The sequence below is a fragment of the Cuculus canorus genome, chromosome 10, assembly GCF_017976375.1.
Source record: "Cuculus canorus isolate bCucCan1 chromosome 10, bCucCan1.pri, whole genome shotgun sequence".
In the NCBI taxonomy this organism is placed as follows: Eukaryota; Metazoa; Chordata; class Aves; order Cuculiformes; family Cuculidae; genus Cuculus; species Cuculus canorus.
In genome coordinates, this window is record NC_071410.1 from 18,606,490 (window position 1) to 18,631,667 (window position 25,178).

A 25,178-nucleotide genomic window follows, 5' to 3' on the forward strand; every position below is an offset into this window, starting at 1 on the left:
TTAAGGCATGATGGAAAATATGTTGACAATTTTAAAAAGCCCAAACAGCTCCCATTTGATGGTCTGGGAGAGTCAGCTCATGCATGAGTTCTGAAACAACATTTAAATCTTAGGCATCAGGTGCTAATTGCCGTCAGAACTAGACTTCATTGCATGGACATTTAGTCTAATGTGAAATGGCAACTATTGTTTTCCTGATTTTAACTGACCAAATGCCTCACAGGAGCAAAATACTGACTCATCTGATGAAATTTAATGAACTCAGTTAGCAGAGCCCTTCAGAAGGAGATTAAAATAACCAGAAATGCAGAACAATAGCCATCTCCTGAAGTTAAGGTCAGTAATGAAGGACAGTCAGGGTTCTTTAATCCATCTAGACAGGGGGGTTTCGTACTTTGTTGTGATTACAATACAGAAAAAAAATGCAGCCTACCCTGCATAATGAGAATGAAAAATGACTGAACTCTCTCAGCGCTAGAAAGGTAGTCAGACAGTTGTTTCCTCAGGACAGAGAGAGAAAAAAGAATACCATCTTGTGTTCTTGTCCCTTGAATTTGTAGTAAGGACAGTGGGTCTACACATTACTTAAAAGTCAATATTTTCATAAACAATCAATGGGCTTAGCTGGATTTTGAAGTTATCACATTGAAAAGGCAAGTAATGTTGAATGAAGCCTGATTAATAAAAGATGATCTGACCCACTTTTTTTCAGCTTTCTCACCTATTTCATTTGTGAAAGGATTTAAAAGCAGATTTATTTCAAGTATCTAAAGTATTTTTGCTATACGTTTGATCTTCTACCCATTTGTAAATTGTATCTTTGCTGTCTTTCACTCTGCTATGGTTCTCATACCAGAACTTGGAGTTTCCTCAATTCTGTGTTATTAGTTTCTGTTCTTTTCAGTTCTTCTCCATGTAGATTTCTGTATATTTTTTTCCACCCATGTCTAAGGCCATCCTGAAATATCTGAGCACTGATGTAAATGCAGATTCTGAAGTAAATCTCCACGCTGCTTGAGTGAAAGAACTCTGAACCGCCCTCATTACAAGCACACTGCAGTTACAGGAAAGGGTGTTATTTTCTTCTATTTCTCATCCTAATTATTCCATTTCCCTGTTAAAGCATATGCGAAAATGGGACATTATCACCAGAAAAAAATGAGAGTGCAGTGGATTTACATGTGGAGAATGGTCTGCACGCTTTGCTCACAGAGGCAGTTAAGGCTTAAAGTGGATTGCGCATGCACAAGTGTGCCTCAGTCCTTGGTAAGAGCTCCGATGTTGCCAGCAGACAGTGCACAACGGTAATAAGTCACTGTTATAGCACAGTGAGAACAGAAAAAACTGCTCAGCAGAGCTTGCTAGTCGTAATTCTGAGGATGTGATGCTGACAGCATGCAAACACTGCATCCACTTTCCCTTCCACTCACTGTAGGAACACTTCTGATCTTTATGCGTCAACATAAATAAAACACATCTCACTGAAAGCCGTGGAAATGCTTTGTGCCTGAGCAGCAGCTATCCTCCACAGGCTGGGGTATTTAGGGACTTGAGTTTTATTCCAGGCTCCTCCACTGACTCACTCTGTGGCTTGGAGTTCATCATTTAAGCTGTTCATGCCTTCTCTCCCAAAGGATCATCCAAGACAGTGATAACCGATCTGTATACAGAGGTCTGTAGTCCACCCATGGACTCAAGTACAGGAAAGAGCTTTGAGGCTCTTTATTTGTGGCTTTTTGTGTATTCTGATAGCATTTGGAGAATAATGCTGAAACCAAAGCTATTATCTCGCAGATTGCAGGGAAAAAGACATCTCCAGCAGCAGAGTGTTTGCAGCGTGTGCTCCAGACCTTCCGACAGAGCCAAGCTGCAGTCAGCATCACCACTGCCTGAACTCCAGTGGCTCAGACACTTCTACAGCAACCTGCGGTCTCTCTAATGCATTCAGTCCTGCTGCAGTAAACTGTCAGGTTGGGCAGGTGAATGAATACAACTGTATGGCCTGACACTGTGTTAGCCATCATCATAGCTGTGTAGATTCCCATCTGAGCTGATTTGTCAGCCTGGAAGCTTTCTATGTAGGAATCTGCCTTCTTTACCATGTGACCTCCATTCATCTTCAATATCCTTTGCTCCTTCTGGTTTTGGTTATGGATTTAGTGATCTGATTCGCAGTGAGAAACACCGACTCGGGTATAACTAGCTTTCTGGGAGAGCCAGAGAGAGAGTGCACTGCTGACTGGAGTCCAGTGTCCCTTGATGGCAGCCAAAGCTTTGTTCCTGACTGTGGTCTCTGGGGCCATCTCTGAGTCAGAATGACAGCAGACTACAGAATGAAATATATGTAGCAAGTATGTTAATGTAGCGGTGAAAAGAAAGCAGCTTCTAAGCCATTTAATTGCTCCTGTCACCAGCTAGATGTGAACTATAATGTAGTCTGTGACTGTTTTGTTATAGCAGTCCTAGTAGTGAGGCACCTAAGGAAGCGGTGAGCTCCCATTCCAAAATAACAAGGACTAACACCAAGCAACAAAGAACACATAGACAAAATATTTTGTTAAAGACATCAGGACAAAAGGCTGTGCACAGAACTGCAACCGCATAGAGACTGCCAGCTCCCAGCTGCAGTAATTTGAGTTCACTGGTTGAATTGCTACCTTTCACCGGAGGTAATCTGTCTCCTGCCTAGATGTGTCATGGCCTCGCTGTGAAAAGCTCAGTTCCCTCGAGGCAGCCGGAGCCCTTCGGCTCCAAGGATATTCAAAAGATGCTGTAACTAATCCGCAGAACACTGTTTTCTTGGCACGGTACTTCTATCTCTTTATTTACCATACAGCCGTTTAAATGAATGAAAAATAAATGAATGAATGAAAGTGGAATGATTGAAGAAGCATCTTGCTATAAGCAGATGGCAACAGACCACAGTCCTTATATTACCAAGGGAAATTCTTCCTTCTCCCATTTGCCCCCAATCTTCTCAGCAATGCCAGTGTATTTCTGTTTTGACTCAGCTATTCCTTCAGACACTGTGCTGATCGTTCCATCATGGGGCTGTTTTCACTTCTTCGTTCAGTTTGATTGAAAGGCCCTGGCTGCTTTGCCAGCAGTTTCCCATCTCTTTGGTGCTGGAGCTGTGATGCAGTTTTTCATCTGTATCCTCCACCTAACTGCCCCAACATGTTGCTGCCAGCAAGGTGTGGTTAGCAAAATACAGCAGGATTTTGCTTCTCCCTTTACAAGAATGTATCCAATTGCTTTTCTCTTCTCTGTCTCCCAGATGTTAGCTAGCAGAGCTGAACTAGAGCTTCATATATCATACAATCATAGAATCACCAGGTTGGAGAAGACCTCTTGGATCATCGAGTCCAACCATTCCTATCTGCCACTAAACCATGTCCCTGAATACCTCATCTACCCATCTTTTAAATCCCCCCAGGGAAGGTGACTCCACCCCCTCCCTGGGCAGCCTCTGCCAGTGCCCCTTAACCTTTCTGTGAAATTTTTTTTCCTGATATCCAGTCTGAACCTCCCCTGGTGCAGCTTGAGGCCATTCCTTTGTCCTATCACCTGTCACTTGGGAGAAGAGCCCAGCTCCCTCCTCTCCACAACCTCCTTTTAGGTAGTTGTAGAGAGTAATAAGGTCACCCCTCAGCCTCCTCTTCTCCAGGCTAAACAACCCCAGTTCCTTCAGACGCTCCTCTTGTTCTCCAACCCCTTCACCAGCTTTGTTCTCTTCTCTGGACACGCTCCAGAGCCTCAACATCCTTCTTGTGGTGAGGGGCCCAGAACTGAACACAGTACTCAAGGTGCGGTCTCACCAGCGCCGAGTACAGAGGGAGAATCACCTCCCTGGACCTGCTGGTCACACCGTTTCTGATCCAAGCCAAGATGCCGTTGGCCTTCTTGGCCACCTGGGCACACTGCTGGCTCATGTTCAGTCGGCTGCCAACCAACACCCCCAGGTCCTTCTCCTCCGTGCAGCTTCTATACACTCTTCCCCTAGTCTGTAGCGCTGCATAGGGTTGCTGTGCCCCAAGTGCAGGACCCACATTTGGTCTTGTTAAACCTCATGCCATTGGCCTCGGCCCAGTGGTCCAGACTGTTCAGATCCCTTTGGAAAGCCTTCCTACCCTCAAGAAGATGGACACTTCCTCCCAGCTTAGTGATGAATCAGGTGTGAGTTGAGATTGGAAGGGATTGGTGTCTCTATCTGGCCTTAGTTGAGCTTGGGTTGTTGTGTTTTAATATGGACTGAACATGCTATGAAAGACATAGGCAAACTAGAGAAAATCCAGAAGGAATTTCTTAGGTTTCAGAAACTGCTTTGGGAGGAAAGGTTGAAGGAAATGGACTGATTCAGGAAGATTGTAAAGGGGCGATTTGACAGTCTTCAAATGCATTTGAAATATTAAAAAGAGGATAAGGATCAATTTTCCTGCATGCCTGTCAGGGACAGGACATTGGTTTAATCTTTAATAAAGAATATATAGATCAGATACTAGGAACGCTTTTCATTTATAGATCAGATATTAGGAATGCTTTTCAGTATAAACATCTTAATCACTGAAGCAGGTCTCCTAGGGAGCCTGTGAGTCCCTGTCAGACTCAGTCCTTTTAACAAGTAAGATCTCTGTTGGGGGTGACCCAAATATATCTGATCCCAATTTAGAGCACAGAATTGGAATTACGAAGCTTCTACGGTTATTTCTAGCCTCTATTTTTCTTTCTATGAAGTCAGCTTTGTTAAATGACATAGCTTAGATCAGTAAAATCCAGACTAAACTACACCTGCAGTGTAGCATCCAATTCCCCCTCTAACATGACAGAGGAAAACAGGGCATAAGGAGAAAAGTTTCTATGCTGCTGTTATGGCCTGTGAGATTTAAATGTGGTAGGGTCAGCATGAAGTTTAGCAAAATTTCTTTAGCAGACCACTCCAATAAGAAGTCAAACCAAAGAAAAGACAGAGCTAAATCTCAGGGAAAAATACAGGGGAGAATATAATGATGTCATTTGCTGTTACTGCTTTGTTATAAAAATATTAATTTATCTTACAGTTACTCATGTAACAAACCAGGGTTCAGTTATATAAATACATGTGCTGCAATAGGAGAGTTTATGATTTTTAAACCCAGTGTGATCTCACTCCTTTGCAGTACAGAGCCACAGGTACCCGTGATGAAACTGGAAAATGTCTTTCCCCAGCTTCGCCTCGGTTTGGCTCCAAAAGAGTCTGTGAACAGGGCTCTGAGGCTGCTGCAGGACTTCAGTCTTCTAATAGAAGGATTTGGATAGAGGGACAAAAGCATATCCACAAGGCAGCAGCAATTAGCAAACCAGATACAGAATGTCCGTCTGTCCTGACTGCAGAGCTGGCTCCCCAGGGTCATTACATATGGATGTGTTAAAAAGGCAGCAGATGTCTTTTTGGATTGCACACAAGACAGAGCAGCTTGTTATCCCACTTGTGCTTACTTGTGTTCTGCTAGCTGACAATCCACGGTGCACATCCAGCTGAGAGATCACCCTCACAACATGTGACGAGAAAAGGGTGCCAGCACTGCCGAGCCAAGTGCTTGGAAGTAAGGAGGTGCCCGAGCAAAGCATGCCTGTGCAATCTGAATTCTTCCACTCCTGGATAAACACTACAACAGAGTCATTACTTTCCTGGAGGGCAGGATGGCTTGTGCTCAGTAAATGAGCTGCTACACTTCTACATTTGCTTTATGCTGCCCTTGTTCTGCTTGTTGCCTCTCTTTATTATCTTGGTGGCATTTCAAACCATGACCTGGAGACAAAACTATCTATGTATTTCACAGTTCTTTCTCTCACTCTTGTGCTGTACAAGCATGTGGCATGTGCTCCTCAAACTAGGAACTCATCTGCGGAACCCTGGAAACCCCAATGGAGCAAGGAGTATTAACCTTTTTTTACAAATTGACAGAAAAAGGAGATATATCCACACGTTTTGAGTTCTCACCGTGATTCTTGGGCCCTGCTTTTTCCAGTTCTGTTGATTGATAGAAATGTGAGTTCATTCAAAAGATGGACCTCACTAACCTCATTTATAGTTCTCGGTGCTTATCTTTGCTGGAAATTCAGATCCAGAGTTCCAGTCATCCCAGCAAACACAAGCAACACTCAAGGAACAATTACACATGAGAAGTCTGGCTAAAATACCTCAGGGAGAAGTAGGCAAAGAATTCCATTTACCTGGATCTCTCATAGCCATCTCAAACATGACATGACGCTATATTGTCCATCCTCCCTCTCATTTGCTGGACAATCCCAATTTATCTCCCAAGTACAGACTGTCTTTTGCACTGAAGGAGGTAAGGATCCTATGAAACAAGGCAGTGCACGCGTTCATGCAGTTAAGGGACGTGTCATTTGTACAAAGAGCTTTAAGGTAAATTGAGGCTTTAAACTGGAGAGGGGAAGATTCATACAAGACATTAGGAAGAAATTGTTTACTGTGAGGGTGGTGAGGCACTGGCCCAGGTTGCCCAGGGAAGCTGTGGCTGCCCCATCCCTGGAGGGGTTCCAGGCCAGGTTGGATGGGCCTTGGGCAGCCTGAGCCAGTGGGAGGTGTCCCTGCCCATGGCAGAGGGGTTGGAACCGAGTGGGCTTAAAGGTCTCTTCCAACCCAACCCATTCTATAATTCTATGAAATACAATGACATAAACTAGACTTAATACACAAACAATAAGAGGGTAGGAGAAACCCAAATAAATTCAAATGAAAGCTGGTTCATCAAGAATGGTTTTCAATAGCTGAGCTTATGTGAAATCCTTAGTTACCATAAGATTTTAGTGGAGCAGCAGCCTTGCGTGCCACCTGGGATCTGCTCTTTGCCTCTTGTCATTTTCTTGCACTTGAGTTCAAAAGAAATGCGTGCAAGTTTGATTATTAACACTATTCTTCATTAGCAGACATAGAGAAAATTAAATTTGGCTTCTTAATTGTTGCTCCTGCTGCAAAATTCTTTGTGAGTATTTGTAATGATATACAACCGTCTCATTGGATTTCTGATTTGGATGTCACATCTGCTTTTCCATTGGTGCTCATAAAATATTAACAGCCCTGCTGCAGCACTTAAAAGTCTCATTGTATTAGGGAATTTCTGTCCTTCCCTGCAGCAATTACATCTATTTGCTGCACATAGACTGTTTGCTGCTCTTCCAGCCTTCCTGTTTGCAGAGCGAAAATTTTGAGTTCTTTCTAGAGTTGTTAAGTGGCATCCATCATCTTAGATAGGATTACTGCCTGCCTCAGGATCAGTTACAACTGAAAATAAATAAAGAGGTGTTTTAGACATTAGAAGTGGATTCTAACTCATACAAATTATATTAGTGCTACTGTAGACCATTTTTTCTTTAATAGAAAACCAAAGTCACTTGGTTAAAAAAATCCCACAAACAAACAGAAAAGAGGTCCAGGTTTTTTTGGTTTATTTTCTGAATTTATTTCATTATAGGGCATATAGTTTGTGAACACTACTTTTTTTCCCTCACCAGGCTTGAGGGCAGCTCGCTTTGTAGAACTGGAGCAAAGTGAAAAGTTGCATGTTGCAGTGCAGGAACCGGTGTGTAACAGTTCCTGGGTTTCCATGACTGTTTATTCCCCACCCCCCAATAAAGAATGGTCTGAGTAGACAGGGGAGGTGAAAGGTCTGAGTAGAAAGGGAGGTGAAAAGAATTGGGAGGTGTTTCCCGATTATCTGTAAATCATTATTTCTAGCACTATTTTAAGAAGTATCTATTTCCTTAGTAAGATGCATTTGTAATGGGAGAAAAAGCTACCTGTGATGAGTTGCCTCCTCTTCCCAATCATGCTTTCTGCGTAGAAATGATGGATATGAAGACAGAAGGGCCACGTCGCCATGAGTCTGAGCTGCTTTAACATGCAGTCATCTCCTCCTTTGTGCTGTGGCTTAGAGCACATGTTTCTTGACATTCACTTAAATTCACATGCATGACCTCTGCATTTGATCTGCGCACCTTAGCTGCCCCTCTTTTTCATAGAAGAAGACGACAGAGAAGAGCAACGAGGCATTAAAGCAAGAATTATGCTGGTTTTGCTCTTAAAGATGCAACACATGCACCTTCTGTTTACTGCATGATACTTTAGATACTTCCTATGTCTTCTCCAAACACTCAAATACTTGCTTAATTTTAAGTAAATTATTTGCATATTCAGCTATTACAGTTGAAAGCGTATGTCCCATATGCTGAAATCATGCATCCTTCTGTGTACATGACTTTACAGTTGGTAGAGAGAGATACTGGGCATTTAGAGAGCAGGACAACAAGCCTGGATCGTTGTATGCTTGTCTTTCTCTCTCTGTGTGAAAACCTGACACAATTACAAATGTTTTCATGAAGAAGGCTACGGATTTGTCCAGGTATTTGGAGGGCTGGCAACACTATTGCCATTTAAGGAAATGACAGTCAAAATATTCAGGGTTTATTTTTGTGGCTTGTGCTGAATATGTTAACATCTGGAGTAGGTTTTGGAAATGTCACTTTCTGTAGACTTGATTGGGATATGTAGTGTAACGTTCATAAGGCCTCCAGCTTGGTGCGACTGGGATTGCAAAAGGAAAAGGCCAGAAAAGATAATATACTTGGACACAGCCAGGATGAGTGTGAATTTTTGTCCCTCAATTAATGCTGCTTGTGCTGATGGAGCAATGTGTTTACAGCCCCTGGTGACAAGAGCGTGTGTATCCCTGGAGTTGATACACAACCTGTGAGTGACCGAGTTCGCTGTGCATAGGTATGCCCTTAGGAAATACACATCGTGACACCCGGCGATTATCAAAGACGTTAGCTTACTTCAAAGAACATCAGGGGTAGAAAACAAAATAATTTATCCTCATTCCTTCCAATACCAGAAGGGGGCTACAAGAAAGCTGGGGAGGGACTGTTTCCAAAGGCTCGTAGTGGTAGGACAAGGGGCAATGGGTATAAACTGGAGAGGGGCAGATTTAGACTGGACACAAGGAGGAATTTCTTCACGACAAGCGTGGTGAGGCCCTGGCCCAGGTTGCCCAGGGAGGCTGTGGCTGCCCCATCCCTGGAGGGGTTCCAGGCCAGGTTGGATGGCATGATCTAGTGGGACATATCCCTGCCCATGGCATGGGGGTTGGAACTGGATGATCTTTAAGGTCCGTTACAAACCAACACATTCTATGGTTCCATTTTGTTTCCCTTCATTTTTTTTCTGCATAATATGCTATGTAATTTTATTCAGTTTGGGTCCAATAAATGCGTAAAAGCTTGCCCTGACATATAGCTTGCCCTGATGTAGACCTGGGGCCCTTCAATTTAAAAGCCAAGTCTGTGAAGGCTTCAATGAACAACCCTTCCAAAAACTGTATTGTTTAAATTAATCATATTTTTTAATGGAGAATAACCATGTTTTCTTTGAAGCAACATGGACAAACGAAACAAGCCAAAAGGCCGGGTTTTGATCTTGCAAGAGGATCATTGCTTGATGTGACTCTCCTGTTCCTCCCCTGATGGACCATGTTCATAGCAGAGGAACAGCAGAGCTAGCTCTGGCCTCTCCCTGGAGAGGTGAATAGGGATACGCCACCCTGCACTTAAACCAGGGCTTCAGAAGGGCTCTTTTGGTCATTTAATCCCAGCCACGACTAACGACACCCAGGGCATTCCAGGAAGCTGCTTGTCTAATTAGTAATGTGTGTATTTGACATCTAATATTTCTTGTGTAGGATCCAGGGTATCTGCAGCCTCTTGTTTCCACTCATGCTGTTAAACGCCACGTGGTTTCAGTTGTTTTAAACTGTTTCAGAATGCAGGAATTGTCTTTCTGTTTTTCTGGGGATGCATATCTTGGATCAATTTGGTGAATATAGTGTAAAATATTGCTCCTTCGATATATTTTGTATTTCACTGTATTTTACAGTCTGTTATCCTGAACAGTTGAAAGCCTTAAGTTGAGTGAATAGCTTTGCTGTTTGCTTGGTTTTTTGCTCCTGCCTAACGTGAATAAACTATAGTGTTTCTGTGTTAAATGTCTGGATACCTTCCATCTCCCCAAAGGAGAAAGAAGATCTTCCTCTTGCTTCTCTGATTGCTAGCTTCTGTCTTCATTTCTGACAGCAAATGGGACCTCAAGCAGTCAGCTGTCTACACCCAAATCAAAGCAGTCCCCAATCTCCACACCTACCAGCCCAGGGAGCCTCCGTAAGCACAAGGTATTACGTTTCTTATACCTTACTACATCTGTTTCTTCTTTAATCTACTTTAATTCATACAACATTTAAGTCGTGGCCATATTCTCTAGAAGCACAGTTCCTTATGTTGAAACAGTGGAGAACTTGGCCTGTTACCTAAAAGGGTTGTCACTTTGGGCACTAGCAAGATGATGAACAACACATCGTTGGCCTGTTTCTTTTGTTAGAGTTATTAATGTGTGCTGGAGATCATCCACGTGGGTCAGAAGAGATAACGTAACCCTGAGCTTGTTTCACTGTTTGAAACAGTTCACAAGTTATTGATGGATATGGTCTTTATATAAATTCTCCACTCTTGAAAAGCCTTAAAGTTTTGGCAAATTCGGTCCACTGAAGAGCAGAAGAAATGCAAATGTTACTGAAGCTCTAAGACATGGCTTTAATGGTGCTTCTTGAGGATTTTTTTTAAATTATTTAAGGTCACTCTCTGCTTTACAGGAAATAAGTGGTTTTTTTACAGCTGGTGTAGTAATTGTGTTCTGGTATAGTAGCTCTTTTTCCAGGTAACAAACAGGTGTCTAACAGGTAGTATGGAATCCTAGTGGAGGTTCTGGCTCATAGATAATTCCTGTATTGATTTATTTAAAAGGTATAGCAACAGCCACATCTCTTTATGTTCCTCAGCGCATTCTGCTGAGTCCAGATCATCATTTTCATGGGCTTTCTCATTTCTGGAATAGCCACAGCGTTGCTCCTAATAGTGTTTTCTTCATACAGTGTTTGGAACATACAGAAATTGGAACTTTCATACAGAAATTGGAACTTGGACACGTGTAGGTGTGAGAGGAGGCCAGTGGGATTTCTCTTTAGTAACCAGAGTGTACCTCTTGGCCTGAGTATAATTTTGGAATCATTGACATGAAATTCTAGAACAGTAATTAAAAAACTCTGATAGCGGTGAGGTTTTGCAGTCAGCCAGCCACATCCACTGTGGCCTGGATTTCATGGGTTGAATCCATTTTGTTTAAGGATTATATATTTTCTGAGCGTGAGGAGAGGTAGCAGCAGCTGGACTACAGTTATGATACTGGAACAGTGCACAGAGAAGTCAGTGGGAAGAATCCCCAGAAGTCCAGTGGGCTTTGTATTACTTAAGATTTTAGATCACAGACCTTTGGACATGGAGCTGGATGGCACTGGGGGACCCTGGGGTGGATTTCTGGCTTCTCAAAAGTCAGATCTGTAAAATATTCCCAACATATGTAGAGGCTGTAGTTACACAGCTTTGTTTGACTTTGCTTAACAAAACAAAGGATCCAAAGGAAATATATGTTTTCCTCAGGATTTCACTCCAGTCTCAGCTGCTCAGTCTATATCTGAGGAAATGCACGAATTTTAACTCACTGGGTCCAGATTTATTATTAATTTATAATTGAGAACAGGACCAGGCCCATAGTCTGAATTCAACGATTACTTGCATGTATTTCACCAAAAGTAATGCTGTAAACTGCACCCTTTACGTCAGCCATCAAGGACCTAAAATACTTCCCAGACACTATCTCATTTACGACTTTGGAGATGAAGATTTGCTTCCTGGTAAAGACAAGTAAAACTCACCTTCTTTAATGCTTTATGTATGCTTTCAGCTGGCTGATTTATGACCTTTCCAGTGAAGCCCCTGGAACATTTGTAATAGATGGTAACTGCTGAGGGCAAAGCCAATCCATCTGTGAGCTTCTCCACTATCTTAAGCCAATCAGCAAACACGAACATAGCATTTTATGTTACCAGAATATTCATGCATCATTGTCTCTCTCCCAGGAGCAATTTCCTGCTTATGATGAAATAATTTTTCTTTTTTTCCGCTAAAGCTCAAATGATAAATGCTTAGCTTGAGTTCACCACAAACTCCTATTTTTCCTCTTTTTTAGATCCTACACAGAATTTCCTTTCTGTGTATTAGGGTTTTTCTTTGTTTTGCTCACAGTTATCATCTGTGTGTGGGCCAGAGTTCAAAAAAAGTCCAAGGCGAGCTTTGGTCCTTGAGCTGGTTTGTGTATCTAGTTCCATGCAGAACTTTAAGGAAGAAGAATAAGACGATTACCCCAGAGATGAACCCTGGAAAGCCTCTGCATTCAGCATTTCAAAGTAATAAATTCGGGATTTTTTTTTTAACCCTTCTAATCGATCAGAAATTACTTTAAGAATAAATCATGGAATGTGTGTTTTTCCTAGACATTTGTCCTAAGTGTAGCTGTCAAATCAAGGTAAGGCTCTTGTGGACTTAGGTTCAGAGACCTGTTTAAGGAAAGGTCCTCCTCTTTCATCATGTGTTATAATGGATAGATTGACCCCGAAGCAATAAAAAAGTACTTCTCAAACTGATGACTGAACCAAGATTCTCTTGCTGCACTGTACAAGTAACCTGCCTCGATTTTAGCCTTGAACTACCTGGACAACTGGTCAGCCCTTCCAGTAACCATAGCATGACACTTCCACCCTGTCCCTATGAACTGCACAGACCTGGATCATTCAGCTCCTTCCTTATGCGTGACCAAAGGTAGAAACTTACTGTGTGAGTTAACATTTTCTTCTTTCTTCCTACAGGACTTGTATCTGCCTCTGTCTTTGGATGATTCTGATTCCCTTGGAGATTCCATGTAAAGCGACACGAAGCTAAATGTCCATATTGCAAAGCTACGTTTAAGATAAAGTTGAGTACTTCTGCCAAAATAAGCAGATAGGTGACTGGTGCTTTCAAATCAGACAAAGGACACGCAGTTATATGTCTTTTTTTTTTTTTTTTTTCCTGTGATTTATCCTCTGTGCCACAAATTAACACCTACCAGTCTATAGAGATAGAGGGATACCATTCTTCTAAGTTACAGGGATGCAAAATGGACATTGTGAGCAATTTGGGGCCAATATGCCAATAATCCTCTGCATTTCCCATTTTCTTCTATTATTTCTTTTTCTGCTGCAACTCTGTAATTTTCCAACCAAGTGATAGTACAGTACAGTAGCTCCCCCAAAAGTGTGCAAAGGGATTGCTTGCTGACCGATTTGCAAGCTCAAGTTGAGCATAATATTTTCCACCTGTCCAAGTTGCCAGGTTTGCCGGCTCACCTACTCCTCATTTGCAGCCCTGATTTTAGCACCTGCATGCTAAGTAGTATTGGTTTTATTATTGGAGAGCAGGAACAGAAACCACTTACTGGTTTATGCTTAACACACCAGCAGAAGCTTGGATGAGATTTGGGATGACTGCATAAGATGCTCAGTAAGGTTAGTACCAGAATGAATCAGATATTGGGATTTTTTTATATTTTTTAAACAATTAAGCGAAAAAATGTAAGTTATCTGGAGTGGAACATCTTTCATGTATGTTCTAAAGATACTGTTAGCTGGTAAAAAGTGTTTATATCTACCCTATGGTATCTCTCTATCTCTGTTTCTAACAGGAATGCCTTGTGAACAGCCAACACTGAAAACACTGTGAAAATTTGTTTTCAGGTTTGACACATTATAGGTCACTTTTTATAGCAAAAAAAAAATCAATACACTTTTATAAAGGAAAACCTTGTATCTGTGTTTTGGGAGTAAGGATTCTAGCTCCTTGTTTTTTATAAAAGCTGGTAATTTTCTTTTGTTTAAAAAACACATTCAGAAAAATTACAAAAAAACCAACCAACAACTGCAGAACAGTAATAACAACAACTCAGTTTAGAAATCGTGTCATCACTGCCAAAACAGACACGTGTCGGGGGGGAAAAGGTCAGTTCAAAATATTGAATGTTTTGATAGTTTTTGTAATGTTTAAGACTACGTATTTGGTTTTTTACACTTCAGTATTCCTAACTACGGCCAGATTCTCTACTTATATAACAAATGGAATTTTGTGGTGTTCAGAAAGCCGTATTTTAAGAAAATCTTCTTTCTGACAAAACCAAACAAACTATTTAGAGAATACTTTTGCTTTTATTAATCAGTAATGACTCCTACGGAATGCAAAGTTCATCTATTCACGCAGGGCTGGTGGTTTTTACTACACTGAAGCTTTGTCATAGGCTGGCTGGCATTGCCTTCCTTTCTCATGGAACAAGCTTTCGATGAAATGGATTAGTGCAGAACTTTACCTAAATGAAATCCATGCGATCAAATCAATCTTTGTTGCTATCTTTGCCTTTGTTTCAACATATACACCTATTCCCTTGCAACCCCTTGTGATTAGAATGAATTCTAACATTGTGATGTTTGATGCTACATAAATGCTGGGCTGTTCCCAAAGCCACTCCACATTTTGTTTGCTTGCATTGCTGGTACGAAACAATCTGTGCGGGCTGCATCTTTAGAGGTTCATGCGATGATACATGTAATGCAACTTAAAAATCTGAGAGAGGGCAGGATTGGGAATTATCAAGGGGTCAGTGTTATCGTGCACCAAATTTGCACCTGGTTGTCTTAGTGCATGATCATTTACACCTAGAGTTTTGCACAAGAAATAAGTTGTTCCCACATATAACTTGATTTAATTGAATAACTCTCTGACTACGTGACTGCTAAATGATCATTTCTCTTATTGTATATAGAATCTTGGTTTTAATTCAAAAGCTAAGGGCTTATATTGAAGGTTTACGGTGGGGAGGATGGTAGTGTGGACAAAGCTTAGGTGCAGTAGTCAGGACACCTTCATTCAGCCCTTGGCATTGCTAAATTTAGTGTCGGAACGGGAGCAGGTCTCTTAGTAACCCTGTGCCTCAATCTGTCTATCTGTCCCTGCAGGGACAATACTGTTCTACCTCACTGGGGGTTGTGAGGCCAAATGCTGGTTAACGTTTGTAAAGTGCTTTCAGATCCTCTAACAGAAGAAGCTGAAGTGTTCGGGGTGCAGATTTGCTTCTGGGTGCTAATTTTTGGCTCTTTAATCCTGTGGGTGCTACTGCAGACACTGATCATGAAAAAATATGACTTTTTAAGCCTAAGGATGTCAAAGGCCATGGTTATGCTAACAATATTGTTCATCAGAGCTTTTGTCTTCGTAAAAGCTTTAGTGGGACTGGTAATTTGACATGCTTTTACCTTCTCCTCTCTTCAGTTTGTGGAAATCTCAGAGTCCTTCCCCATGCCTCTGCCTTTCCAGGGACCCTGACCAGCAGGGTGCACCTATTGACAGTTAGAGATGATGGACTCAACTCCAGTCAAATGTGTTATCACTTAAGTGGCAAAGGCCATTCCTGTCATAGTCAGAGTCAGCATGTCCTGCCACCTTTCCTCCAAGTCTGTGATAAACCAAGAGATCAGCCGTGAAATCACATCTATGTTCCCTTAATACTCAGTGCAGGACTCTCACCACCGATCCACCAGAAAAACCTAAACCTTTGATATCTGTAAGCAGACTGAACTGCTAGAGCTGACGGCAGTAGGAAAGGAGTCTGAGATGTGCTTTCTCCCAGTATCTGTGAGTTCAGCTTGTGTGAGATAAAGCAAGACCCCAAGTGGTGATGGACCTTTGGATGGGTGGTTGTTGAGGCAGCTGTTGAGAAATGGTTCCTATTCTTCCTGCCACAAGTCGTGTTTAGTTATTTGAAGATGCTCTCCCTGGCAGAGTGTGCTAAGGAATCACTGAGGCCTTTTTCCTGAGCTGCATCTATTGACATATCTGAAATGATTCTGCAAGCACTCCTTTGGGAGCAGAGTTTGTTTGCATGAGAATCATCCTGGGGTGGGGCTGAGCCCAGCAGTTCCTTCAGGGGATTAGGAGGATGTTGAAAAGGCCTAAAAGAAGGGAAAAAAATTGCTCAGTGGGAAAAATAGCCATTCAAACCAGTAGAAGCCACAAAGAAAACAGGGTATGAGGTCAAACTCCCAAGTTTTAAAAAGCAATTTTCCAGGTAGAAATGCCTGGGCAGTAAGAGAAGTCAGTGAGCATTTCAGCTGTAACATATAGTTGAGTCTGTATCAATGTCAATATTGCATGAGTTCTTGTACAGAAATGCATGTGGAATGTTACCTACATTCAAAACTAGTTATTTTGGGCTTTGTAAGATCCCTTATGTAGATTTGAATACAAAGAGAAGCAATGCACAGGCATTGTACCTTAGTTATTTAAATACAAGGACAGCCTTGATTCAGGAAAGAACTTAAAGACATGCTGAAATTTTACTATGTGCTTTACTCCTATTGATTTTTCATGAGATATAAGCTTGGGTTTGGTCAGAGGGATTTCCTGAACTGGAATGAATTAGTAATTACTTTCAATATACTACAATAATCCCAGATCCTATGAGATCCTGGCACAGCTGACAGTAATTCCACCATATACTCAAGAGTTTACCTTTTATATGTTTTTCTACCTTTGCAGCACATAAAACTCCACAGGCTATGAGGATTTGCAATATTAATTCTGCTATAAAACCCCTGTCTAATTTCCCTTATGAGGCTGCCTTTAGTGTTTCCAGAGACTAATCGAATCACTAAAACTATATTGTTTTAGAACAGTACAGCATTTAAAAACAAATTGGAGGCCCTTACAGTAATAGGGCTTTGTTTCTTTGAAATCTGCCTTTATTCAGTATCCAGTATAATTCACATATAGAGCAAAATACCTGTTTTGGACACACAATCTTTAGGAAGGAATTAGAGCAATCCTCCCAGCATAGACTGATGTATTCAGTATTCATACATTCCAGTGATGGTCTTGACTGTAGATCAGGGCAATGCAGCAAAATCTTCAGCCTAAGGATTTTTTGTCACTTGTAAAGCATTTCTAATCTTGAAGTTTCTGGGTCAAAGCCTCATCTGGTATAAGATTGGAGCTAGTTCAGTCCCACCAGCTAAACAGCAGGACTCTACACCTTGAAGTAAGTTTGAAAGGCTTTGGTAATGGGATTTTTACCTCTGTTCACTCTGCAGTGGGAGATGGAAATAGCTTTTCCCTACCGTTGTCTGTGTTTCCTGTATCTGCACATTATTTACAATCTTCTCAGAAGCCAGAAACACTAATTGTGTTATCATAGACAACAGAAAAATAATTCTGCTTAGACAACTACTTCCACATCTCTCATATTTTGTTAATGCACATGTATGCATGCAAAAAATCACATGTGCAGCCTAGCTGTTACTTCTCTCTTGTTTGCTTAATAGTACTTTTGAAAGGAAAAGGGGGACCAAAGGACCAAAAATTGTGGCAAACAGCAAAACAATATTACACCCAGGCATTTTTAATAGGAGATAACAGCATAAAAGCGCTAGTTTCTCCTTATCCACATGGGTACTGACACCATTTTCTAGGATGCCTTATGTTTGCTTTTTCATGTGTTTGAGGTCAGTGCTGATCTTCTTGCTACTTCCCAGAACACCTTGTGGAACTGCTCCGTAACGCCACGCTGAATCCCTGCAGAGATGCTGTTCCAGCGACAGCCATCCCTGGAAGCTGCATCCTCTTTGCAGGGGCATGGTATGGATTTCCCAATGTGAGGCTGCTGTGTGGCAATGAGAGCACGAGAGTGTATTTTCTCTTTGACTTCAGTGGTACCCCACATCCATTCAGGCAACTGGAGAGTTGACTTTTACTATAGCAGAGGCAGTATCATTTTTAGAGAAAGGAATTAAAAATAGCCACGTAGGTATAAAATTAGTCCAGAAAGTGTCTCCTCAAGCTAAGACAATCCACAGCCAGGGAAAAGCTATGTAGAGGTGTGTCTACCACACAGAGGTGCTGATCATGACCAAAATGGAACAAACCAGCTTTTTATCTAGTGGTAATTTAGACTAAAAGTTATTTTTCCGTTTGCTGGTGGAAGCAGGCTGGAACAGTATTTGGGACTAGTGAGGTTCTTTGTAGAAGCAAATGGATGGCACAAGATGAAGGTCTTCTTCTGTCTTTCAAGATAAGAGTGAGGTCAGTCCATTCAACAGGATAAGTACTTTACATAAGATACATAGAAGAGATCCAGTTAAAACACCATCTTGGTGTAATGAGACCAAGAAGGTTAAGACTTTAAGTGCCTCCCAACAAAATTACTGTCTTCAGAATCGTGGATTTCTTCTGGCCAGTGCCTCTGTGTGAATCTGAACAGGCCTCACCATGGTATCTCAAGAAATGTTGAAGATGAGTCTTGCATCTCGCAGTGCAGTCACTGCTCACTGATTGTGGAGCAAGCTCGGCTGGGTTCTGCTGCATTGGTGATTGATTCTGTTGTTCAGATATTCTTCACCTTCCTCCTTTGCTGCTGGCTTGAGATCTGGTGTCTCTCATTCTAGGTGCTTCCAGGGAAAAGGCTGGGGCCAGCAATGTGTATAGACCCTTCTTTTTGTTTTGTGTTGCTTCGTCTGGAACAGGTCAAGTCATTTGATGTTTGTCTGAAGGTCTGGGGCCAAGCTGACAAAAAAACGTGTTTTAATAGGGAGAGGGGAGATGGTCAGAGATGGTAAGTGGGTGGAAGGAAAGGCTTTTTTTTCAGCAATGCCATTGCATAGCTGTTCTGACAGAATCCCGGTTGTAGGGCAGGGTATGAGGTGAAAATGCAGAGCTTTGGGGTCACAGTCTGGTGTTTGTGTTTTTAGCCTTCTATAAACAATTTCTGACCATTAGATGAGCTTCTGAGCAAATGAGAATCAAATCTAGTGGATTCAGCAGTGGGATTTCAGAGACATTGGGATTTCAGAGATATTGGTCTTTGGCATAACTGTGGATAGATCATTTCTCCTTGTGCCACGGTGTCCCAATGCATAAAGAGCTGATCACAATACTCGCCTCCATTTGTAAGGTACTTTGAGATAAGCTGACACAAATAGCTACAGAAGAGCTCGCTCTTAAGATGTACACATTCCTTAGCAATGTCTGAAAACCCGATAGAAGCAAACTGTGGTCTGCTGTCTTTGGCAAGACTTTTCAGGAACTCTGGCTCTCTCAAAACTATGCTGTAATAATCCTTCATTATTTTCGTAATGATGAAAGACAGACATATCATTTTAGTTCCTCCCAAACCCACAGAAGAGCCAACAACAGCCCTGGGTGCAAGGCCATATCTACATCCAACAACCCTATTCTCTCATCTGGGGTTGCCACCTCTGGCCTGAAGACAGTCCCCTTCTGCTCCTCTTTTTGTCACATGTATATGTACCTATTGGGGTCAATTGTATTACTGTTCAAAATATAGGCTTTGTATTTGTAAGCGATGAATAAGTCTGGTGATTTCAGTGGCTTTCTACCAGAAAACAGTGGGCCTGTTGTTGAAAGCTTTCGTGTTTAGAAAGCGTTCATGGCCAGATGGCTTCATGGGAAAGAGTTGCTTTTCAGTTTCATTGCCTAATGCACTCAGCTGAACTACCCTATTCTGGCTCGTGCTGTATATCTCAATGAACTGTAACTCGGGACTCTGCAGCCAGTTTGGAGCTTCCCTGGGCCTGGCAGTTTATCACTCATACAACTGAAGAACGAGGGTGCTCAGGGGAATTAACAAATCTTTGCGGTAATTAGAGTCTGTCAGCTGAAAAAAGGAAAGTTGGCACTGTTAGAGAAAGATGCCATGATGGCCAGTGTCATGGGGAACAACGGAAAAAAGGCTTGTTTCTAAGAGGAATGGTAGGGGGCATTTGTTAGGAGATATTTACCGAGTGATGAAATGAGCTTGAAGTTCACAGAAAATCAAATGGAAGGGAGAGCATGAGGCAAGGACTGGAAATGTCAGTGCCATCGATGTGTGGGAATAATAAAAGACAAAAGCCAGGGAGAAACAAAAGGGGAAGCTGGGTCTTGCTGAGGATCTACAGCTTGGTTCTGGACAGAAAAGCAGCAGGGATTCCTGGCTGCGTGTTGAGAGTTGTTGCCCCTGCAGGCATCTCAGCCAGGATGCAGGCTATCTGCCACCACAGTGTGTGTCCCACAGGAATAAGGTCACACTTGGCCGCAGGCAGGAGAAGTTGGTTTGAAGTTCCTTCTCTGCCCCTGTTTTACTCTCAGCAAACTCTGGAGAAACTAGCAGCCCGCTTGCTCCAGGGTGAAAAGCCAAGACAGGCTCCTGGAGGAGGTTGCCTTGATGTGCTGTGCAGGCAGAGGGGCTGATGATGATCTTGTCCATGGTATGCCTTGCCACGAATGTGAGAGCTGCTGCATTCAATAAAACAATCGGAATCTGTGCTGCACAAGGGGATCTGTGTTTAACACCGGTTTTCTCATGAAATCTTTTTTCTAAGTTCAGTTGGATACAGTGCTTGTGAATTTAATCCTAAAAGCAAATCAACTGGCTTATCTGAACACCATTTTTTGCTGTTTAGTCTCGGTATTTTTTTCTTTTTTTTGAATAAACATTGCATCTCTTTGTTTCTGTAGATCCTGAGACACTCAATATAACACAAGTGAAACCCAATACACCTAATTCTCTGCTGCTTTAAACAGGCAGAAGCTTCTTTGTAATTAAGGGAGCTAAATCCATTTGGTCCGAGCTTGGTCTCCTATTTCAAACCTTGATTACTGTCAATAATTCTTGTGTGATTGATTACTTAAGTGCAGATTCAGTTTCCTGGGTGACAGCTGCAGACTTTCCAGAGAAAACCTCATCGACCCCTGGTATGAGGCGATCTCTTGTATGGACCTCTAATAGCAAGTTATATATGGAAGATGGTTTGTATAGTTTTATTAAAGTCAATGATAAAGCTGAAGTAGTTTGTTGAAATATCTTAAAACTTTCAAAATTGAAAATTAAACAATGAACCTTAGAAAAATCAGGGTCTGTTCTCTATTTTCTGATTCTAAAGAGTCTTGGCTTTATCTCACTTTACTCTCACTTTAGTCTATGAATGGACATGCCCTGAGCCCAGCAGGTTTATGGAATTAGAAACAGCATTTCTATTACTTCTGGTATTTTTCTACTCCAGGCCCAGCAAGTACCAAGCAGAAGAGAGATTTATGGTTGGCTTGGTTTTTAGAGAAAAATATTACCAAATGTCTCTGAACATAAAAAGCAAGGTTCCGTTCATTTCAGGTGACTCGTCTAAACTCAAGGTTGCTTTTGATTTTTATCCATGCTAGTTCTTCCATCTCCATTTGCAACAGTTTATATACAGGAAATCAAGATTAATTTGAGTCACATTTGAACAGTGAGGTTGTTGCAGAGCAAAGTGATTCACCTGGCACGCGCAGTCAGAATGAAACGCATTGGTGACACTTGGCCAGGGCGGACCTGAACCAAACCCTGGTTCTGAACCCCCTGAGTTTCTGAGAACCCCCTGTGCAGAGTTCAAATTAGGAAATGTCTGTAATGGACCCCAAGCTGAGGTCCAGGCCCAGTTCTTGAAATGAAGAATTTTACCTTCAGAGAATCCCTGTGAAACATTTAATGGGTTTTTTTTTGGTTTATGTTTTGGGGGTGTGATTTTTTTAATTCCAGCATGACTGCTTTTCTCCGTCTGCTTCCAACCATTGCACAGCAGATACGGATGGGTTTGTAATTCACTTCCCTTTGCAGAAGGCAGTTGAAATGTATTGATGTTCTGTCTTTCTCTCACGCTGACCACACAATCACTGAGGGGTTGCAGAACGCACGGCCTCTTGTCCTTTTGGTTTTTTTCCCCTCTTTGCAACAGAAGAGCGTTTTCCAGTTTTAGTGTGATGTCTAATGATACATCTCCTTAAAAGAAGAATGTCTAGGGAATTGATTGCACTGCTAATTGGTGTTTATAGATAAGGTGAAGCAGAAGTATTGAATGTAAGAACAAGGCAGCCTGTGAGTTCTAATTACATGCTGAATTCTGTCATGTAAAATTGTTGTCATTTTGCTTCTTATTTAAATGATGTGTGATCGAAGCACTGTGGCAGTACTAGTACAGCTATGGTTATCAGTTCAGAAGGTACCCAGGGTCTTTTAGAAAGAGGAAACCTGCCTTGCCAAATCTTCTATGCTCTGAAATGATGACACATTCCCCTCCGTGATATTCTGTATTGTATGACACTGTCTAGTCTAGAAGCACAGGAAAGAAATATCAGCTTGCTGATTTTGCTGTTACTAACCTTTGCCTGTTTTCTTGAACACGAATATAATCACAAGCTAGGGTTAGCGGCTGTCATCACCTAAGCCCGAGTTCTTCAAGCCACCCTTCTCTGAAGAGCATGAACTGCCTTTGCTCACGGCCCTGCACTCTGCAGCTCACTCTGAGCTGCAAATCTGCCGACAAGTTGTGTTAGGGGAGGGAGAGGTGCAGCTGAACTGGAACCTGATCACGGATTACTGTCTTAGGTCATTCATTGAGTTTGTACGATTTCATCATTAATGACAAAGCTGCAATATAATATAACTGAGAGGCCACGATGTATCTTCTATTGTCGTTCAGTGGGTGGGGGTTGGAGGGGCAGCCGGGTTTAAAGTTTAGCTGGTATACTTTAAACTCTGTGTACATAACCGTGGAGGACACGTGGGTGGTAAGGGTTCAGGTGTTATTTTGTTGGGATTAGTGAATTTCAGTTTGGTTTTGTTTAAATAATAATAAGGTATTTAATTAATGACATTGTACAAAGAGCTATTAATTTAAATGGTGCTTCTGTTCTCCTAAACCAGATCTATCTAACCTTTCTTTTTGGCAAGACTGCAGCAATGCTAATCACGTTGACTTTTGTACCTTGGGGGAGTGCGTGGAAGGGGAAGGAAAACGCTTTTCTCTTCAGACATAATGTTGCCCATAGTTAACTTTCTGCTTGAGTGTGTACCTTGGGTTCCCTTTACACTGAATTCTTATGTGAAGTTCTCTTAGAGGGACAGAACAAGCAGAGGTTATTCCAAAAGATCTCAACTGTATCATCTTGTAATATATTGCAGCTTTATGCCAATGATTCCTTGCTTACTGTACACAGTCCATGCATGTTTTGAACTAATTTTGCATTCTCCATTCGTGGTGAGTTACTTAGCATTTTAACCACCTTTTGTGCCATTTAACTTGTACAGAAAACATTTTTATTGACGTTTTAAAGGGAGGGGGAAGAAAAGATAAAATAAAAACACAAACCCTTCCGCTCCCTAGTTGTAGGTAGAACTCAGTTACTTAGCAAACAGATGTAGATGAGTGGTTGTAGTGTTAGAAATGTTAGCTTGCTCGTGAACAAGCTTTTGAGAGTAAATGCATGGTCCTGTACCTCTCTTTCCTTAATTAGCTCCTCCTTTCCTCCTGGAAAGATTCTCTCTCTCTCCCTCTCTCTTATTCTGTCTTTGTCTCTCTCGTGGTTGTAAAGTACAGATTTGGGCATAAATAAAATGATTTACAACGAGGTTTGAAAAGCAGTTCTCAACAGTTTCTCTTGGGGAACTTATTTCTCACAGCGCCTTGCCTTGGCACTCTGATTAGACTCTAACTTTCAAGGTAAAACTGATGGAGATCAGTCACCTGATGCCTCTGCTTGAACTGGGGAACAAGTTCAATCTTTGGAAGTTTGCGTCACTGGTAAACGATGAGATCTTGCTGACCCGTTGCAGCTGAGGCATGTGGCACGTGGTGTATTGGCCGTGGCTTCCATGCCTGGTTGTTTCACATGGGACAAGTCCCACGGCCCCTGATTTGCGGAGTTTGCACACACTTTTTTATTTTTCCTGGATACGCAGCGGAAGGGGTCAGGGGATGGTATATAGGAATTATGTTGTTAGGGACATTGTAGACACCTCCTACTCCACGCTCCCAAGCTCTGAGTTGAATACGCAGGGCTTACTGTTTAATAGCTGTGGTTCTGTTGGCAATGGAGGACAGAAAACAGTCCAAGTCTTGGAAAAGAGGGGGCCACTCACAAAGATGGATTTTGTAAGAAATGGACTTAAATGCCCCCCCCCCCAAACCCTGCCACAAACCCACAAAATGTACCTAGATCCACATATCTATCCCTCATGCCTCTTCTCCCTTAGAAGAATTTCCTTTTGCTATATGATCTGACTTTCTAGAAAAAAAAAATTCCATTTTCGTGAGGTGTTGTGAACTGTTTTTACTACTTGTAAAAACCATCCCAGGTCTGAGTATTCTTGTAATGCAATGCCATGCAGCAGAGAACCTGTCCACTTTATAGCTTTGCTCTCAATATTTGTTACTCATTGTTTTCTCATCTAAATGTACATTTGCAAGATGTGTGTAATGTCATTTTCAAAAAATAAAATTTGGTTTCAATATTTAGGCCGATAAAAACCTTTCTGATGCTTTTGTTTGACAAGTTGTGTGTTGACTATGACTTATAGCAGTACTCGTTCATTTTGATTCATCAATTTTCCCTTGTACAAATGCAGAAGAAAGACTGGGGAAGCAATTTGATGGCCTGGAATTAATTAAAGCCCACATCTGCCTGACTGAAACAGCCCAACCTGTCCAAGACCCATCCTCTTGACTAAAGGGATGAACTCACTGTGGGTTCTGCTGTAGGAGATATGGTCAGGCGAGGGCAGCTCTTGCCCTATATGCAGCATTTCAGTCAAAAACATGGATTCAAACTGGAATGATCTGCCCCTCATCTGAACTCTGCGTTGGCATCCAGAGCCTGGGCAAGGTCTGTTTGGTCTCATGTTATCTTTGGGAAGCTGAGTGAGATTTGAGAGATACACTGTGTTTGTCCTGGCTACCCACACAGGCCAAAAGAGGTCCAAATTCTTGTTTCATAGCTACCCTATCAAGCCCACAATAAAGACAATGTTCTTCTCCCTTATGAGCCCTGAAAAATGTTCCAAAGGCTTAGACCTCCTCATTTAATTATATAGCACAAACTGCTTTGCTGCTTGTTTCTGCTTCATATCTGCAGAATTAAAAGTGAATGTGGTAAGTCAGGTTTGGCAAACCCTGCGGTAGCCTGGGCTGCCGTAGAAGAGCTCAGATTCTTCCCAACGTTCTGTGCTCAGATGGAGCTCTTTATCCATTTTTCTCCTGTGGTCACTGCATGTCAGCCCAGAGAGGGCTGTGCTCTTTGCTCTCTTGATGCAGAGGAGATGCTATGCAAACAGACAAACAGGATGG

At 41.9% G+C, this 25,178-nt stretch overlaps 1 protein-coding gene across 7 annotated transcripts in view; it reads left to right on the forward strand.

Annotated features, from left to right (window-relative positions):
* The window catches only part of DCX (doublecortin), an 88,492-nt gene extending 63,526 nt beyond the window's left edge, over positions 1 to 24,966 (forward strand). For 4 of the 7 annotated variants that reach the window (XM_054075831.1, XM_054075829.1, XM_054075833.1 and 1 more), the window contains 2 exons: positions 10,132 to 10,229; positions 12,813 to 24,966. In XM_054075831.1, the coding sequence (XP_053931806.1) occupies positions 10,132 to 10,229; positions 12,813 to 12,869 (155 nt within the window). In that variant the 3' untranslated portion in view covers positions 12,870 to 24,966. Of the gene's footprint in view, positions 1 to 10,071; positions 10,230 to 12,812 lie in introns of those variants that run through there. The other 3 variants (XM_054075832.1, XM_054075834.1, XM_054075835.1) reach the window with 2 other exon arrangements.
* Positions 24,967 to 25,178: the final 212 nt, after the last annotated feature.